This window comes from Melopsittacus undulatus, chromosome Z (genome assembly GCF_012275295.1).
Source record: "Melopsittacus undulatus isolate bMelUnd1 chromosome Z, bMelUnd1.mat.Z, whole genome shotgun sequence".
Classification (NCBI taxonomy): domain Eukaryota; kingdom Metazoa; phylum Chordata; class Aves; order Psittaciformes; family Psittaculidae; genus Melopsittacus; species Melopsittacus undulatus.
Window position 1 is genome coordinate 83,313,937 of NC_047557.1, and position 15,936 is coordinate 83,329,872.

At 41.0% G+C, this 15,936-nt stretch overlaps 1 protein-coding gene across 2 annotated transcripts in view; it reads right to left on the minus strand.

Annotated features, from left to right (window-relative positions):
- LOC101872202 (nuclear pore complex protein Nup93) overlaps positions 1-15,936 on the minus strand; it is an 82,484-nt gene that overhangs the window by 17,773 nt on the left and 48,775 nt on the right. For both annotated transcript variants that reach the window (XM_034072972.1, XM_031051843.2), the window contains exons 4-8: positions 13,367-13,429; positions 11,196-11,324; positions 5,039-5,113; positions 2,766-2,855; positions 1,305-1,444 (exon numbers count right to left, since the gene is read on the minus strand). In XM_034072972.1, coding sequence (XP_033928863.1) covers positions 1,305-1,444; positions 2,766-2,855; positions 5,039-5,113; positions 11,196-11,324; positions 13,367-13,429 — 497 coding nt within the window. The remainder of the gene's footprint in view (positions 1-1,304; positions 1,445-2,765; positions 2,856-5,038; positions 5,114-11,195; positions 11,325-13,366; positions 13,430-15,936) is intronic.

The window sequence follows — 15,936 nt, forward strand, 5'->3', positions numbered from 1 at the left end:
GTGAAAATTTAGCACATCAGATATTCAGCAAATCGGGTTAAGAGTCACTGGCTCATCGCATGCTGCTGAGATGGAAGAACTGAAAACAGAAAATACTTCTGATGCGTCAACTGCTCTGTGCAGTGGCAGGCACACTGCCACCACCCCAGGTGGCAAGGAGTGCTGATGAGGTGTAGCAACCTACTGTTAAGAGTCCAAGAAGAGGCTGTAACATCTCTTCCCACTGTGCTGTATCAGAGTGCAGCACTTGCTGTGCTCAGATGGCAGATCTGTATCCATAACAAATGCCTGTGCACTGCACTGCAGCTATTGCTTGCTTCCCGCTGCTGAACCAGTCTGCTGGCATCAGCAGCTACACTGCTGCAATATCCACATGTGCAGTGAATAGGCAATAGAGATACCCAGGGATTCACAGAATCACAGAATAGCATCACAGAATGGTTTGGGTTGGAAGGGATCCTGCAATGAGTAGGGACATCTTCAACTAGGTCAGGTTGCTACATCCAGCCTAGCCTTGAATGTCCCCAGGAATGGTGCATCCACCACTTCCCTGGGCAACCTGGGCCAGTATCTTACCACACTCATTGCGAAAAATCTCTTTCCCACTTCCAGCCTGAATTTCCCTCTTGCTGTTTAAAACTATCACCCCTCATCTTATTGCAAAAGGCCCCACTAAAACGTCTTTCCAGCTCTGGGCTGCTCCATAGCCTGCAGTTCTCCAAGTATGGTCTTGGTCAAGAAGCATAGGCCCCATGATACTTGCCAATACAGATAGTAAACCACTTCCCAGAGTCCAAAAATCATTGCTAGATGTCTCAGCTTCAGCTTCTTCAAGTCCTAGCCAAATCTTTCAGTATAGAAAATGGCATGATTAGAACCTGAGTCATTGCACCAGATTTGCCCCCAGTGCTTTCCTCATTTCCTCCTAGTCCTAGCTGCTGGCAGTGCTCAGCAATCAGAAAGGGGAATGTTTTTGCTGAGCGGAAATAGATCTCCTTCTGCAAGTGAAAAAAATCTTCACATATGACCATGCAGCGATAGAATATTTAAGGGCAACACAGGAAAAAGAATAAAAGGTAAAACAACCTCCCCATGGATCAAAGTCTTTTTAGCTAGAACAGCTTTTAGCTAGAATGGCTTTATATTCAAGTGCCTGCTTTAAGCCCTGAACAGACAGGCAACAGATGCTTCTGTGAGCAGCACAAGGTAGCTGACCTGTTAATATGTCTGCATTGCATTACAGTCATTCTAGTTTATTATTAGGGAACTCTATTAAACTGTGCTACCCAGAGCATGCGCCTTACCTTTGTTCAAGGTACTTCAGAGCCTGCCTCACAAATTCCATTCGCACTTCCATATTGGTCCGGACTTTCAAGGCATCACTAGCAGGAACCAGGGTAACATCAGTCATTTGTTTCACCATAGCCCACATCTCAGAGATGTTCTGTGAACAAGCCATTCCATGCAACAGTGATGAGTACAGAGGTGAACAACAGCACTGTTCTGAGCTACATGGTGTTCTGATGCTTATGAAAAGCATAAACCCACAAGTTATGTAAATTTAGATTCGCAATGGAGATACTGGATAGAGTCATGAAGGTAAGCCACTTCTGTCCTGCAGAATTCCTATTTCCCAGGCTTCTCTGCATAATTCTTGTGCAAGAAGATGGCTATAAATATTGCACCTGCAACTGTCACCCAGGATTAACACTGATTTCCAAACCTATGCTGCATACTTGGTGCTCAGACTCCTTACCCATTTCCAGTTCAGACTTCCCACTCAGTAAATACCACTGCAGCATCAGATTTACATGTGAACATTTGCTCTGGCTGCTGCTGGAAAGCTGTGTTATGAACTGCATAAAGAAATATCTGAAGGACACTTATCACTTGGACAAAGATTAGGTTTTGAAAAAAAAGGTTGAAAGTCATCCAGCTCTGCTCATTTACAAGGACAAGATCATATCAGTGTCTGCAGGACTAGGGTATCCCTGCTGCAACAGCAGAATACTGAGAAATAAGAGCACTGTTAGCTTCAGCAAGGGCAGCTGCTTGATCTCAGTGCTTCAAAGCAGCAAGAACTCTCAAACTCAGTTGTCCCCAGCAAAATGAACACAGCTGTTCAAAGCAAAGATGCACAGGTGTATTTCAGATCTGATTGAAGCATTTGTCCCTCTGCTTCTGAGCAATTTCTTGCTCTCCCCATTCGCTAAGTCAAAGGTGGCCAGGTTTGTGCATTAGTTTTTTGGGGGCAGATCAAGGTAAAGCAGTTAAAGAAAAGAATAAGAAAAGCACGCAGATCATTGATTTAAGGTCAATCCTAGGGGCTTTACACTTTGCTAAGGGAGCCTTCTTCAGCTCTAGCATGGTCTTATTGAAGACCCTTCACCTACAACTACATACATTCAATAGATATTGAGAGATGAAATTTTGAATACCAAATGTAACAGAAACCATTTAAAATGAAAAGCAATTTCCCCTGCCCTCTCCTGCTGCCCCCAACAGCTCATTGCTCATGATGGGACATCTTGGTGAAAACTGAACCTTTACTTTTTCACTGCGTTAAGAAATTTTCACCATGAGCAAGTACATCACAGGTGGGCCCTGCTGTACTAGAGACAATTCCAGTATTGGCTCTGTGCTTTCTGTGGAGCCATGCAATTTTTTTTTGCAATATCAGTATTTTTTCACTGATGTCAGCAGGCTGCTAATCACAGCTGAAACCAGATTAAGCACATTTCCTTATGTTAACTCACTGGCAGTACCTTATCATCTACTTCTGCAACAGCAGCGCAAAGGTCCACCAGGTTAGGCTGCAGATGTCCGTTCACTATCTTCTCATTATAAATATAAATCTGAAACATATTGAAAGTAAGCAAGCTTAACAGTACATATTGCTTCCCTTCTTCCTCCCCAGCTGCAGCAGCAAAATCTGAAGCAAGTTGCAAAAAGTGTCCCTTCTGCTTCCCTCCCACATTAGCCCCCTTTAATTTAACACAAGAGGAATGGGCATTGGCAGCAACCACCCTTCCACAACACACAAGCCAGCAGCAATCCAGCTGTTCAGGGGTTCTGCATGGCAAAGCACTGTGCTGAATGCCTAGCTGGACTAATTGTAGCTAGTTGTTGAAAGACAAAGACCCAACCATTGGACGGCTGTGATGTTCCCCTGCATGGCAGCCTCCTACCTGCTGATATAAAAGAAACTATTTTGCTGGTTTACAGCAGCATTCAGGGAAATCAGACATGAGCAAATGGGAACAGAAACATGGCCCTTCCAAACTTGTACATACACACACACACTCCTGGTTTGATTTAAATTTTGTCGTAATTTAGCCGCTTCTACTATTGTTTATTCTATTATCGGCCTGAAAACCTTCCAGCTACATCTGAAAATAATAATTCTCAAAACTAGAAAGGTAGTGACATTGTACTTTAAGCCCCTTTTGTACTTTTAAGTCCCATTGTACTTTTAAGTCCCACTTGCTACTTCTTCAAAATTCCCAGTGTGCAAACAAGATACAGTGCAAATAGAATCAAGCATCAGTGAAATCACCATATTTCTATGAAACAGCCTGATCTATCCTAGAAGAACAATTAATCATTTCAGCCTGATTAAACCATATTCATGACTGCTAATAAACTGAAATAGTATCGACCGCCTGATCTCCAGCACCCCTGGAACTGGTACTGCTAGAGAGGCTGGGCTTCCCATATTCACAAAATATCAGGGAATAATGTCAAGAGCCTCCAAGTACAGACACAGTTACGCTATAAGGAAGAACCTTAAAGCAGGTATGTTACACGAGATATGAAATGTATTAATCACAGACTCATTTGGGTTGGAAGGAACCATAAAGCTCATCCAGTTCCAACCCCTGCCACAGGCAGGGACACCTTCCACTACACCAGGATGCTCCAAGCCCCATCCAACCTGGCCTTGTACACTGTCAGGGATGGAGCAGCCACAGCTTCTCTGGGCAACCTGTATCAGCATCTCACCACCCTCACAGGGAAGAACTTCTGCCTCAGATCTCATCTCAATCTTCCTCCTGTCAATTTAGAGCCATTCCCCCTTGTCCTGTCCCTACAGGCCCTTGTGAGAAGCCCCTCTCCAGATTTCTTGTCATCCCCTTTAGGTATTACTGTACTATTAAGATCCACTAAATCAAACGTACACTGTATCAGCACAGCCACACACCTCATTTTGTGCTTCAATACTTCAAAGTTCCCATAACTAAAGGCAGCTAGAGAAAAGCAGCTGTACAAGCTGCTGTCTGGCTCAGCAAAGACTAAGCCAATGCCCACAATAACAGTAATTTGTGCAGATTAGGCAAGTCTTTGTCAGTGTCATTTCAGATATCCCATTTTGAAAAATCAAGTGCTTCTCTTTCATTTTGTTTCCAACAGTGCTGGTAAACAGATCATCTCATGTAACAAAAGTAACAAATTGCTCATGTAAAGGTTCATCTCTTTTCCCTGAAAATTTTCAGAGGGAGCCTAATGCTACCAGACATTAATTCATAGCTGATGCACAAAAGCTTCTCATATGTTATGCCATTAAAATGGGATATAATTTGACAAACATCAGGATTAATACTTCAGCATGTTTTTTCCTGCATGCACACATCAGAATAATGATCTTCCACAGGTCATTTCCAACCCACACCATTCTATGATTCTGTGTGAGCATAAAGGGAATATAAGGTCTATTACTGTGTACAGTTATGCACTTGGCATGATTTTTTTTTTTTTTGGAAAGCTGAAAAGAGTTTACTATGCATGCATAAGTGATTTCTACAGTCGTAATGGTGTTCAGGATCTCCTTTTGACAAAAAATTCCTGTAGCAGACAGGTAAGTACATTTCTAAGAAGTCAGGCTAAATTTTTGTATTTTCCAATTGCTTTTTAACTCCAGGCAGATATTTGCAGACTTCACCTACCATATTTTCCCACACACTATGATCACAAAGCTGTCTTTTCCCCACCTCATTGTAGAAAGCAGTATTTAACTGTTTCTGGTTTTATTTCTACTCACCTGACGAGCATACACCATCTCCACACTGTCCAAAGAGCTGCGACCTGGGGGACCCAACTCACCGGTGTAGCTGGGCTGTTTAATAGGAAATGTATAAGAAGGTGTAAAATTGCTGCAATGCATTTTACCAGTATATTTAATCCTAAAGAACAGCAGCAAAACCACACTCCTGATCACAGTGCAAATCCTTAGTTCTGTCTAGAGAGTAAAATGCATAGTCTCACTACAATACCCCATTATCTTACCAGTACAGCTTGAACTTTCTGAAGTGACAGAAACCCTCCTTATTTAGTGCACAAACCAGCAATCAGCTCTCTAGAATTAAGACACTGGTGTCTCTTGATAGCATCTTGTAATTTTAACTCTTTCCTTTTTTTTCTTGACAGGTTGCTTATTGTGACATTATTGTTCTTTTTGAATCTCCATCACAGCAAGCACACAGAATTCAATGGACCAGCCTAAATGAACCCAGTCTACTTATTCTGACACCCACTCCACTTCTGTGCCAGTATCATGGCACAGACACAAAACAGGACTGCAACATTCAGTTATGTGCTGAGAAGTCCTCCACTGCTGGCCTGCTGCAGGAGGAAGGATGCTGGCAATATCCTGACTTGAAGAAAGAAAAATAAAAAAATCATTGTTCTACCCACAGAGACAGTGCTAAGTCTGAGGTATTTGCAGTGTATATGCAGGAGGGACAGATGATGGAGTCACGGCATGGAAAATTTGTATTCTTTTATAAAACTCATAACATGCCATCATTTTCTAATAAAGGTATTCTTGTGTTTACCACAAATCACAGGTATGATTTCAGTACAGCCACAACTGAACACAGAAGTTCAACACTGTGGAGAAAAGAATACTCCAATTAAGTAAGCAATACTCTGATGTTTCCCATTTCCTAAAAATTGAATTCTTCATTTCAGCATCAGCTTTGCAAGTCTTGGGTTTGAAAAGACAGATCCTTTTGATGTGAGGAACCCTTCAGTATCAGCTGCTTCATAAGCACTGCTACAGCTCTGATAGTCTGAAGATAAAAGACAAGCTCAACATAAAAGCATATTTATTATGAAGTCAGCTGACAGAGTTGGGGCAGAGGATACAGAAAAACTTTTGGAAAAGCAAGTGTGTTTTCAGGTTTGTTACTGTATAACTCAAACCCATTGATATTCCTCTAACCTGTATCAGTAACTTTTTCCAAGAAAAAGCATGTACATCTGCAGCTTTCAAATTAAGCTTTCTACCACCCAAGCCTGTTACAGCTGGCTGCACACCCTCATTAGCTGTTACACTGTACCTCAGCAACACTGGCAGATAGCTCAGCTCTTCCTTACATCAGCTACCCAGAATGTCATCAGTACTTTACTGGGTAGACAGATCACTTCTGAGTATTACTTGAGGACATACTCTAAGATTTCCTGGAAGAGCTCAGTTAAACGTGACCAACTTGGTGCCTGGACAAACAATAGAAAGCCCAAATGAAATGGAAAAATCTTTGTTTTCACTTTCAGTTTAATCAGCTTTAAATTTCAGCTTTGCTGACACCTGTCAGGTCACAGCACAGCAGGACCAATGTTCGTGCTGCTGCTTGGTTTGTATGGATTCCAAGAAAAGAGCCAAGAAGTGGGAGCTTTTCTCCAGATGGTATCACCATTCCATTTCTTGTTTCAAGTGAGGATGAAATACTGACAGGGTCTTCAGAACAATCTTTTCTGGGAACTGCATCCCAACTTTGAAATAATACAAACATACGAACCCCTAGATATGTTCCTGTCAGTCCATGCACTGAACAATCTCTCAGTCATTCCCAAAAGCTTACTAACTTCATTTGATATCAGTTTAACCCAGGTTATCGTCTATTGCATAGGACTACCCAGTGAGTTTGTCACTGTTTGTCCTCAGCACAGTGAAATATAAATGAATGAAGATATCAAAGATGATCCTGGACAATCCTTTAAAATTGCTGGAATTAAGTTTATAACTGCATTAATTTCTCAGTAATAGTGTCATTTAAATAATATCCAACCTGATTATAAAAATCAGGCAGATGCATTTAGACCTTAGGCAGTATAAAATGCCTTACAAATAAACCCAAAAGAAATCCAGTTTTTTCTTTCTGCAACTGAACTTACACTAAAAATATTCTTCACAGTCACTCTTAATGGATACTGATATTCAGAAGCATATGTGTATTTCTTTCAGTGCCAAATCATCTGACAAATTCCTTTAAACCCACCTAAAACCCGACAAACTCTCTGTTCTAAAGAACAAAGAAGCTGTTAAAGCAGGTTTCCTGGGAAACAATGGCATAAACAGTGCTTCGCAGCCTTGCCCTGTGCTGTCCCAGATAAACTGCAGTTATTTAAAGTAACGTTAAATTATGGACGCTGTCATTAATTACTGATGAGGTTTCCTCTTCTGCAGCAAGTTAAGAAGGGTACATTGTGACTTAGTGTCACTTTTCAACTAGTGTTCAAACACCAGAAACATAAGGACTGGGGATCTGTTTTGTGAATCTGATTCCCTTGTCTCCTGCTGCTGCTCTGCAGCAGCAAAGAGCATCAACGTGGCTGCTGCTCTGGAGCATGGTGTATAATTGATGGGTTAAAACCTACAGGTAAGGATCTGAATTCAAAAGTGCATGCCAGAAACTAAGAAGTAACTGCTGTGGGATTTGGGTTCTTTTCTCCATTTTTACCCTATCCATTATGCTTTGAGGATCACTTATTAACCAGCTGCCACAGCTGAGAACTGCCACAGTGAAATTCAGTTCTCTAAATGCCCCCTACCAGTTTGGCACTTCAGCAAAGAAAAAAATACAGGAACCCCAGAATTTGTCTTGACTTTCCTGTGCCAGGAGCCATGGAAGCAAGATTATGCCCTATTTTTTTTTTCCATCTCATACTTGTATTCTGGCTTCATCTTTGAATTATTACACTTAAAAAAGCATTATTTCACTGAACTGTATCATGGCTGTGTTAAAAGAAAATTTCCAAAGGAAAACTAACGCAGTGAGTCAGGTTGGGGAAGGCATTTCCACTCTTTATCCTAAACTGCAGAAATTGAGTCCCGTTCAGGCAATCATCCTGCAGCTGGTAACCAGCGTTTGAAGAGGCTTGCCCTGCAAGTTAAGAAAGGGATTTGGGAAAGGGAGACAATATCACTTGGTGGCAAGTCAGAACTTACCAAGCCTTCAAGCAAGGAAAAGATTATGAAAGATGTGTTGAAAAGGGCAGCTAGATGCATACAAGAAGAACTGTGTTTCAGGTCAGGTTCTTAAGCTTAACTGGAGCAGCAAAAGAAAAAACAGAAGAGTAGGTAATGCACAAAGTATTGCAGAATTGCAAGTGTGCACACACACACATGGATCTTTCTGCATCTCTACTCTGATACTGCTTAAACAGCTTGGGCTGTTTTTTTCAAGCACATTTGGTTCTCCCTGTCCTGAATTCAAGTCTTCCCAAAAGACTCTTCAGAACTGTAATATTTATTCTGAATATTATCCATTAATGAAAGCTGTAGCTATATTACACTGCTGTCACGTTTTCATCTTTTAAATTCATTTAGCCTAATGATGCTGCTTGTCAAAGGAGTACTCCTTCATTTGCACTCAGCCAAGCATTCAGCATCACTTGCACACCAAACCCCGTGCTATAAAGATGCATTATTCATTATCCTCATATGCATATGCACATTCCTCAGCAGAAGTCTGGGCAGACATTTTGTCAGCACTCCAAATGGCTTGGCCAGTAGATGCAGTGAATAAACTGAGCTGGAAAAACCCCATCAAAACACACCACGGTGTAGTGGGGGAACAGAAAGCATCCTGCAGTCCTCGGGATTTAAGGGATATGAAGACAAGATACAAAGGGACAGAACAGGAGCTGAGAGCAACAGTGTCTCTCCATCACTGCAGGAACGTGATGCTTGGCAGCAGGAGTGGAAAAAAGAAAAACCTGAAATAAAACGACTAAAGAAACGCCTCAGCACCTAGTCAAACAAGACTCAGAACACATCCCCTGAGAGCACAGGTTCTTGACACCTTCAAAACAAAACTCAGGCTTTCCTCCCTTTTCCCCTAAGAAGCACCTTTTTATAAGCTCTGTTTTTTCATTACAGGGAGAAGGCTGGACTGGGGGACAAGGAGGAGCAGAAAACCCTAATGGCAAGTCCTGCGTGAGGCTCTTTGAGCCATGAGCTTTGCCTGTTAATTGGTCTTATTTCCATGAATAATATGTTGGTATTTCACTCTGCCCAAATTAGCTTGCCCAAAGCTTCAGAATTGGCTCGCAGGCAGACTGGCCCCCTGCTGCATTTGGATCTGTGCCTTTTCAGTTGATTCTCCATCTCCAGAGGATATCAATTAAATCTCTACTATATTCTACAGGCTGTGTCTGTTTGTGTCACACACACAAAAAACTTACTTGACTGGAACAGGCCTTTAGAAGAACAACCTGCTGTGGGGAGGTTAGATAACAGGTTTTTAACACAGTAGACGCACTTCAAACATCTCAGGCCTTGAGACCTTTGACTTCTTGAGGCTAAGATTAGAATATATCAAGGATTTTAAACACTCTTGAAATCACATACTGATACTTTGAAATGGAGAGTGAAGTATTACTGACTGATAGTGTATATTGAGTCTTTAAACTCATTCAGGAAAAACATTACAGGGTTTTTTTCCAGCTCTTCTCTCCCTCCAATTTCGTGCTTGGCACTGAAACATCAGAAAAAGGGATTTACCTTTTAAAGGTTATCAAATTGCTTCTCCAAGCAGTCAATATCCACATTTTGAAAGGAAAACCCCACACCAATAACTCACACACACCCCAAAGATGTCAGAAGCTATCAGCTACCAAGTCTTCAGACTCACATCTTAAAATAATGGGATTGCTGTTCCTAGTTTTAACTTAATTCAGCCTGCATTATTTAGTATTTCTAATACTGGAAAGATGGAGAACCTTCTGAGAAGTCACAGAAAAGTATCAGTAAAGTACTTACTTTCTGGGGAAGCTTCTATAAAAAGATGTATGCTAACTGGAATTAACCTATATTTAAAAGAACAGTAATCAGAAAGGGACATTTCATTAACAACTTTAATTATTTCCAAATCCCTATACAGGTCATACCCCATTAACACAAAGGGATTTTTTAATTTTCATGTACTTAGCAGCTCTGTAAGTCATTCCAATTAACAAGTGTGGGGAACACGGTTATAAAAAATTGGGCCTGTTTCCTGACCTGAAAGTACAGCAACTTGCATTCTCCTACTCTCTATCACCTCTCAAGGTTACAGTTTTCATGGAGGATTGTGCAGGGGGCTCCAATTTAAATTCATACTCCAGGAGTCTCAGCTGATGTTCAATGCCTGTAAGCTCAAGGGGGTAGAATTCCCACAACTTCGTACATAACTGTGCTTTACCCGTGTAACTGGATCATTTTTTTTAAGAGAATAAACTGCAAAGTTTCAAGTTGCAACAGATGATAAAGAATGCTTCAAGTTGCTACTAAATACCTTTTCATGTTAAACACAGGCCCACTCTTGCCCAAAAGATTTGGTCACTGCTGGATTAACCTTGAATTGCTGAACGCTAAAACTTTGTGCTGCTAAAACCTCTAATCTTCCTTGCATGAGAAAACAAGATAAAAGGAAAGCATTCACCTTTTTTTCTTTTTTTTTTTTTTGCCAAAACCCCAAGACTTCAGCAGCCTCCTAAGGAAAGCCATAAATCCTGACTAGCACAGATTGATATGGTAAAGAGGTACTCTAAAACCTATGTTGCACCTGAGAAAGCGTTTGGCCTCATTAGCGCTGCAGAGGTTTCCTGAAGGTGAAGCTCACCCCAGCATGTTTTCTGCCCCCTAGGTATAATGACCTGATATGTGTTCTGTGACTAAGTTTCCAGCTTGCACAGATGTTGCATAAAACACAGCTTCTGCAATAAAAGATCCACTGCCAGTACTCATCAGTCAGTAGAAACAATCATAGACAACACATTCTGCTAGTCACAGTTAAACACAGTTAAACAGAGATCTGATATTTCTCATTTTCACGTAGTTGTAGCTATAGAATTATCCAGAGGTGGTTCCAGCAGTGCTAGAGTGCCAGCTGTATACATGCTGTGTATGACACTGTTCAGAAAGATGGAGTTACCTCATTTTCCTGGGTGAAATCAAGAGCATCTTCCCCTGATGCAAGCAGAGTATGAAGAATCCTTTGTTTCACTTGTTCCCATTCAACCAGCATTGATTCCCGGTGATACTCCTCAGCCATAGCAAAAGTCTGTTGGTGAAAAAGAAAGGTGAGGAACATACAGAAACACCTAAAGGCCAGCTATTAATAGACCAGCTCAAAACCAAAACATAAAATAGCAATTAGATAAATTGATAGGTCAGCCCTCAAGCTAATGATGTGTTACATATTATTTTAAGAGGCTTCCTTTTCAGGTACGAGGAGATTCAGAAAGTACGGGTCTATGTGTGTAATTAAGACAACTCTCACATTTTCCCAGCTGGTAAAACAGGGAGTTTGCATCTCTTCCATGGTACTGCAGTACACACAAAACTTTGGAAGTTAACACACCTCTGTTAAGAATGCAGTCAAGAGATGTGTGCTTATTGCTCATTTTCAGGTTTTTACCAGCATGTTCTTCTTTTAAATATGAAATAGGATAAAAGTATTAAAGAATTAACCAGTGCCAAATAATCAGAAAGTCTCTTTTGTCAGGAATGTAACTCAAGAAAGCATGCAGGAATATCGTATCCCAAGAAGGAACATCCCTTCACTTTTAAAATGGCTGATGTACTATATTGTCTTCAGATCAAATTGGGGAACTCATGGAAGGAAACAGCTTTTCCCTCAATATTCCACATTCTTACACTAGCATTAGGATAGAGACAATGTTTCAATACCTTTATTGTTATTAAATAATCCAGGACAGGAAATAAAGTATTTCCACTAATTCTGAATAGAGTAAGCTATATTGGATCTTTCACTTTTTTACCTTTCTGACCTCCTCTGTCTTTCACAGCTTTGTGCTGCTATGTACATAACTAAATGTCTTAGCTGGCTGAACAAGTTTTTATCTCATTACAGCCCACTGTTAGGATATTGTCAATTAAGGGGCAAAACATTCCCCTGAATAATTGGTAAGAGGCAGTAACATTGAATTATAGCATATGCATGCAACTAGGGCATGAGATTTGTGTTTCTTTTTATATAAATTCACTTTATACTTTCATGGTAGAATACAGGTTTTATCCTTACCTTCACTATAATCATTTCAACAGGGTTTTAAGTATGCTTCAATAATTACAGTATAATTATATGTAATTAAAATAAATTAGTAATGCTTAAGTACTATTTCTTATCATTTGAAAGAAACACAGGCACTGCTCCAGACCTGATGGCCTAAAGTGTACATGGAGGGAAACAATTGTAACATAAGTACTAGGAAGCATTCAATGACATTTCCAAGCAGCAGCTTTAAGACAAACAACAGGAAGCATATTTCCATACTGCCTAGTATCTATTCGTTATCATGCCCCAGAACATGACAGATACCAAAAGCGTAAGTAGATTCAGAAACAGGATCAGACAGACTGAACATCAGAAAACAACTTATAGCTCAGAAAATCTCTGAAACAACTACTTGCTCAGAGGTAAAGACAGATGAAACTAACAAGGAAAGGCTGTCTTTTTTACTTACAGACTAAGTACTGGTCCCTTTCATGAGAAGAAAGCTGGACTCAGAAAACCCTGAGCTTTAGTGACAACTCTTACTTCCTTATTGTAGCTTTTTCCTTTGTACTGCTTAAAAAAACCTTTTTTCATTCTTATACAAGAGACTTCCTCTGGACAATGTGATGCAGTATGGTATTCTGGCTCTCCCTCAGACACAAGAATTAAACCATGCAGCACTTCTGCTGCAAAGGCCTGAATGCAGTATGTACTTCAACAACTCCTGTAGCCTGGAGAAACAGCTACAATAAACACGCTGAGCATCACTGCTGTATGGGAAGTCAGTGACATCAGGCAGTTGTCAGAGCAAAAAAAGGAATAAAGCCCATGTTCTAAGCATTATCACCTCTAGAAAAGGCGACAACCATGAGGAGAGGGTTGGAGTGAGTGTGCTGTGCCTTACAAACAACAGCTTCTCTGTTCAGACTCCTGTCTGTACTAAACACTGCAGTGGAAATAAAACTGACAAGTTATTTCCTTTTTTTTTTTTTTGTAGTCTCGGAACATCTTAAATTCCACTAGTTGGTTAAATATCTAATTTACTAATTAGATACTAAGGAAATGCACTCTTGCCTCCAACTTACCCTCTTCCTTGACTCCTCAATGGCTGACAGCAATGCATTATCTTTTTCATTCTTCAGGAATCCCTGCAGAAAAGGAGAAAGAGAGCTTCAGTCAAACAAAATCAGCCTTGCACTAATATCAGGCACATTCTGTAGCACTCAGCTCTGCCAATCCTGAGCACTGCTCAGAGCTCTCCCCAGTCCACTCCTGAGAAGTTTAAAGGTCACTTTACTTCACCAGGGGTACAGTAAGATGCCCATACAGTGCAATGTGAAAATGAAAATGCATTAATCCTCTAGTTTAATATGCATTAAATCCTAGTGAAATGTCCTGTTTCTATTCTCTTTTATCTCTGTGTCCCAGCAACTGCTTCCTCTTGCTACCCATTTGAGGGAAAAAGGATGAAAGCTGGTAGGAAGGATAAGCCAAGATAAGATTGTTGGACTTGAGTCAACTTGAGTTGACTTTAACAAAAAAATAAAATGGGTTTTCACTTGTCAGGTTCAGGCAGAAGTGGAGCTCTTGGGAGGCCTGATAGCAACTGTGAAAAAGAGCCTTAAAAATAGTCAGTTTGGGAAGGACTGAAGTAACTAAACAGTTGGAAAGCACACAGGAAATGTTTACTGCACAGCCTCTCTCCATGCATACAGCTGGAGCAGGTAAAAAATATTACATAAGAATTGTAGTTTTAATTTTCAGTGTATCAGTAAATCTCAAACAGGTCTGGTGTACAAGAACAGATGGATTCAGATGAGCTGTTAGCTCCTTATTCCAAAGGTTACTTTCATAACCCATACTAGGACACATGCCATACTTTGAATTTTAAACAAATACAGCACAGTAACACACACAGACAACAGACAGGAAATATTTATTACACCTTAACTAAAATATCTTCCTTTTGCATTTCACTGTTATATCACCAATTATATCACCAACCACCAAGTTGATTTGTACTCTCAGACTTCAACTTAATCATTATTCAGATCATAAAAAAGGAAAAGAAGCCTTAGTCTCCTCTGAAGTCATCAACTAGAACATTATTGACTCCATTAAGTGCTAATATCTTAGAAGTCTGTGTGCTCAACTCCACAGCTTCAAACTTCAGAGCCTCCAAGAAACCCAGGCAGTGGGAATTCAGTGTACCATACTTCATGCTTTTATGTGGATCCACAACTGCAGCAGCATCCAACTGAACTTACTGGGAACTAGGAGACATTAGTGCCCTTTGTTCCCCACATCTTCCTGCAAACAAATATTTCCTACCTCAGCAATCTGATTATATAGGTCTTGATCCATGCAAGCTAGGCAGACCTCAGGTTCTCCAGAGGAGCATGGATCCCATGGCAGGATAGACATCTGTTCTCATAGGCATTTGGACCTTGGGGGAAACACTTACTGTAGGTGTTCGAAATAGTCCTGAAGCGGTACTTGGCACAACCACAGGTATCACAGATTGCTACTTATCTCTGGGAGGTGAGGAGAGTTTGAAATCCCCCCAAATGGAAGAAATCCAGCAGGAAACTACCACATATGTGTTCTGTCTGCCTTTCTGCTCCACAGCACCAGCATGCATGCAAAATAAAGGGTGCTGTACCCTTTCCTTCTGACATGTAAAGAACAAGCATTTGGGGTACTGGAGAGTCTGTGAATCCACCCCGGGCTGGAAATAGGGACATGACTCTTTTCTGTATGCCAGACAGAGAACCAACTGCTGTCCTCTGAGACAGAAACAGCCCTTGAATTATATACAGGAGAGAACAGCCACTTCTACGCAGCCTGTTCTTCAACTCATTGTCCGCCATGTCCTGCTTTATTTTTAGACGTGCCCACCGAGAAAGTGCAATTACAGTCTGAAAAAAGTAAGAGAAATCCAGGTCCTTGCGCGTGCCTGGGGACCAACTATTACAGCAGCTGTCATCAAGGAGAGGGCTGCTGCAGTCACCTGATCTTGGCTCCATCTGGATGGAGATGTAGCTTTGTAAGGTCTGTCCATGTCTGCATGGCTGGAAGGACTTTGGAGGGCAACAAGTTTGTTATTTCCCTGCTTCCAACCTAAACTGGAGAAAAATTGTCTGTAATTATAACAATTCTAGACCTTTAAAGCACACACCAACACCTGAGCAGAAGACACAGCCCCACTGCTGACAGTAGGGATCTAATGTTGCAGAGAACACTGTGTTTGCCATATCATAACAAGTCTGTTAATTTTACAGGAAGGAAAAGCCCACTGTCTCCAAGATGAAGACCTACAGCTTTCTATAAGGGTGCTAAGCACACTGTGAGCACTGGGCTCCTGAGCCCCCTGGGGGATACAGGTCCTACCTTACCGTCTGCAGTCCTCCCCTCTTTCCTTGGAGGAACTTGTGCCCTGTGCTGAGCATGTACCTGCCTAGAAAGGTACACAGCAACAATGGTAATCCGCAGAGTAATTGAACTTCCCTTCAAGTCAGTAAATCAAGCCTAAGTATCTTTCTTAATGAAACCTCCCTCTTCCAGAATGCTCACCAGGTCCATTTAAGGGAGTACATCACACTGAAAGTCAATTAGGGGATGATAATTGTCTTTTTCAACCTCAAAACCTACTCCT